This window comes from Austrofundulus limnaeus, unplaced genomic scaffold (genome assembly GCF_001266775.1).
Source record: "Austrofundulus limnaeus strain Quisiro unplaced genomic scaffold, Austrofundulus_limnaeus-1.0 Scaffold253, whole genome shotgun sequence".
Taxonomy (NCBI): domain Eukaryota; kingdom Metazoa; phylum Chordata; class Actinopteri; order Cyprinodontiformes; family Rivulidae; genus Austrofundulus; species Austrofundulus limnaeus.
The window spans coordinates 391,669-395,854 of NW_013952655.1; the positions used below are offsets into that span (position 1 = coordinate 391,669).

The 4,186-nt window shown below is 41.2% G+C and overlaps 1 protein-coding gene across 2 annotated transcripts in view; it reads right to left on the minus strand.

The window, feature by feature from the left end:
* dop1a (DOP1 leucine zipper like protein A) overlaps positions 1–4,186 on the minus strand; it is a 44,184-nt gene that overhangs the window by 5,530 nt on the left and 34,468 nt on the right. For both annotated transcript variants that reach the window (XM_014020477.1, XM_014020475.1), the window contains exons 22-25: positions 3,200–3,325; positions 2,827–2,961; positions 2,622–2,677; positions 1,749–1,853 (exon numbers count right to left, since the gene is read on the minus strand). In XM_014020477.1, coding sequence (XP_013875931.1) covers positions 1,749–1,853; positions 2,622–2,677; positions 2,827–2,961; positions 3,200–3,325 — 422 coding nt within the window. The remainder of the gene's footprint in view (positions 1–1,748; positions 1,854–2,621; positions 2,678–2,826; positions 2,962–3,199; positions 3,326–4,186) is intronic.

Genomic DNA, 4,186 nt, shown 5'->3' on the forward strand with positions numbered 1-4,186 from the left:
ATAGATAGATAGATAGATAGATAGATAGATAGATATATATATAGATATCACACACACTCATCCAATAACTTTAATGTAATAGATATCTGCATCCATTGGATGTTTGGAATCACCTGCTTCGTTTTAAGGTGGTAAAACAAATTGTTTGTATTTATTCCTTTCTACACACTTTGCAGATTACTTTTTCTGCACTCCATGTGTTTAATCTGTGCGCGCTTCGGCGGGGTGACAATCATCGCGTTTATGCTTTACCCTTTTTTTTTGGAAAGACAGTCTGACTGTCAGCCTTTCCCACAGCRCTTCCCCCGCTGTACAAGGAGAAAGTATTGCGCTATGACCGCAGGAGAAACGAGGTCCAGACTCAGAGAGCTTTTGTGCTTCCTGCTGGAGAACTGACTTCACCTGCACTGACTGTCGCTTCGCTGCGTCACCATATGCACCATGCGCGCGCTCCTCCCACTGCAGGCACTGTGGTCGTTCGGCATCCGACCGGAGGACGCGCCGTCACGTAAACATGTAAACAGTTCGGTGTTCATTTTTGCACACCTGAACCAGGTCCGGATAAGTTATGTTTTTTTTCCCCTCTTCATTTGTGCTCTCAGCTTCGCTGCGTCAYCATGTGCCGCGGCGTGCTCTCCTCCCGCTGCAGGCGCGCCGTCACGTAAACATGTAAACAGTGGTCCGGATAAGTTATGTTTTTTTCCCCCCTCTTCATTTGCGCTCTCAGCCACGCTGCTTCCCGCTTCCTCTGTTTTGACTCCAGCCGGTTACATCAKCAAAAAGAAATGTGCGGTTGGCCGACAGACCATAGATCTCTATCATAGGAATAATTTATATCGTTTCTACCGTATATCGTTTATATCGCGCATTCCTATTGTGCATCAATTAATCTTTAAAACATTTTAAAATCAAAACTATTATTTACATTATTTGCATTAGTGGAAGACCCCCCCAAACAAGTTTTTAAATGCAAGTTTAAAACAGCATTAAAGTGGGTATCATGTATTTTACAGGCACTTAGTTCAAATCTTTACAACACTCTACTAACTGTTACCTTCAGCTGTTTTGAAAATGCTTTATATCAAATTTAAATTTGACTTTACACTATAGCATCTAAACGTCTTGAAACTGGCCTCTGTCTCCTTAAAAACATCATACTGTTGCTAACACTCTCGCTTCAGCACATCTTCACAACACTGCTTCATGCCRGTTACAAGCTTTCAAAGGAGCGTTGTATTTTGTTGTAAAAAAGAAGCAACATTGGATAATACTGGATTCAGAAAATGGCAGCTTAGGACACAGTTGAACCTTACTTGACAGTTCCCACGTCGGACCTAAAAAGTACATTTTCTGAAGAGCTGGAGTGAGTACAGAGGTTCACAAAGTCCCAGTCATCCTCTCATACATAAACATCAATGTTAAGCTACTTTTTGCAAAGAAACTATAAATATATATCATTATAAAATTATGATTTGCAATGAAATCATGAGCATTCACCACTTTTAAGATATGCTTTGCTAGTCTGGTGGAGCTCTGTTGAGCAGGAGCCTCATCAAATACATGATATAAGCATTTATCAAATAAATTTGACTTTAAATCAAAAAGAACACCTTGAAATTAAGAACCTCCTACTTTTTCTGACACTCCCACTTCAGCACACCTTCACAACAATGCTTCAGGGGAGGGGTGCTCTGTGGGGCACGAGCTTGGCTGCAGATTTTAACAAGAGTTCAAGCAGAGGAACTGACCCCAGGAGGAGAAACTGTCCGGGGGCCGGCAGACCCAGCTGGACCGAGTCCTTCAGCAGAGCCAGCAGAGATGGCCAGCTATCAACCAAACTAGAAACAGGAATCCTAAAAACACAACCAACAAATTATAAACAGGAAAATTAGTTTTAAAAATGAAGCAAAATGTGTACTTTTAGGGAACCACAGTAATGATACTTAATACATTAAATACAAACACTCAATTTACACTGGATGCGGTTCTGCTGCGCTCTGACCTCCGCAGTAAAGACGAGCATTACAAACAATGAGAGCACTGGCTCTGCACAACAGCGGCGAGCTGCCAAAACTAGATTTAATCCTATTTTTGCCAGAGCTGCGCTGGAGTCAATCTACAAAGATCACGTCACACCCATAGGAAAAGGAACAAGCTCAACATCTGCATTTTCAAAATAATTCACAAAAGGCAGACTAATTTTGTCGAAATCCCAGCTTTATTAATAAAAAATATGTATATATTTCTACAGAAATGCCGTCAAAATGTATCGATCTGTTTGGGAAGCAGATGTTAACATGTAGCATGCAGAATATGCATACACACACGATACACATGGATTTTATTTTGAAATTAGAAGTTTAAAAACGATGACAGCAATACAGTTTCAGCTGTGTTTGCAGTCCGTCTTTCACAGAATGAATTATTTTGATCTGACTTTAACATTTATTACAGGATTTATGGTGCGATCTTATATTTCCTGCACACGCTTCTCGGACTTCCTCTGAGCTTTGCACCGGAGCGGACGCTGTGTGAACTGAAGTAGTGAGGAGAGGAGGCGAACTGAGCAGAACCGCATGTAATGTAAACTGGAGGTAAGAAGTGTGTAGAACTGTACTCACCTCTGTACGTAGGCGTAGAAGAACTGCAGCATGCAGACTTCCAAAGAGATGTGCTTCTGGAGATCAGTGAAAAATAACATCAGTTTAACGTCTTAGTGAACAGTTACATCCGTCAGCTTATGAAGTGTTAACACCAACTCTTCAGCTTTTGAGAGGAAAAAAAACATGATCATAAAAACACAAAGGATAAGAATCTTCAGCTAACCTTGTCCTTTGCGATGGCAGGCGGCTGCTTCAGGACTTCTTTGACCGTCTGTACAACAGTTTCAGTGCGCATGGCATTTACTGAGCGAACCAGCTCCACCAGCAGCAGCTGCTCCTCACTTGCTACAGGAATCACCTAAACAAAACAACTTTCATCAATACTAAAAGAAGAAAAAATAAAACAGAAGCTTTCTTGAAAAGGATCAATTCAACTGAGCTGCTTTTTGTCCCCACTTAGATTTGACTTTAAACCATGTGTAGAAATGAAACTGAACTGCTTTCTATGATGAACGTAAAACAAAATGGCTTCATACTCAGACAAGAAAATGAGAGAGTCTAAAAGAACGTCTCATTCTTTATTCCAACTCATTTACCTTATTTCTTACTGGGGTCTTGACCTGTTTTCTCTCGTTCCAAACATAAGCAATGGCCGCCATGAAATGAGCGCCGTGGTTCATGGAGATTGGGCCGAGCAGCTCGAGGATCTGCTGACGGAGATTCTGTGAAACAGATGTGAGGAATGTAGAAGACATGTCAACAATTCCATCTAATATATCATTATTTTGGTAAACTCTGCAGTGTGTCTTGCACTGYGTCATGTTAGTAGAAACAAAACTACATTTAGAATTCAACACACAAAGCTCTATTTTCCTAAACCTTAATTATTATTTTCCTTTTTGAGCTGTCTTGTTGATTGGCTGCTGTGTTTGGTTTTATTGTCCTGCTTCAGAAACAAAAAGGTCATATTTATTCAGCCTATTTCTAATAGTCCTGTCACAACCTTTGACTTTACCCTGCTAACAGGCCTGTAGAGTCTCACGCATTGCACGGTCTGACCTTGGGGTGAATTTGCTAAGATGTTCACTGCTAGGAAGATTAGCAGCTGTCCTAAATGTGAATCTTTTTCTCTGTAGGATGACGAACTCCTAAATTGTTTTAAAAATGACCTTTGACTCTTCCCAGATTCCAGTCATCGCTGACACCTTTCAGACTGGTAGTTTGTAAGGACACACACACCCACACCATGTTTCTCTATCCTTGTGGAGACTTTTCATTGACTTCCATTTATTTCTTGGTAATTTTACATCCTAACCCTGACCATTTACCATAAATTAACCTCACAGGTACCTTACCTGACCCTAATACTAACCTAAACTCAATTCACACCTTGGTCCTAAACATAACCCCCCCACCCAAGGAGCATCCGGTCCCCACAAGGCTGCATTTTCCTGAAAAATCGTCCCCACCAAGTAGCAAAAACATGGGCACACACACACACACACGCGCGCGTTTGTTTCTCGATCCCGTGGGGACCTTCCATTGACTTCCATTCATGTTTTTTAGACTTTATATCCCAACCC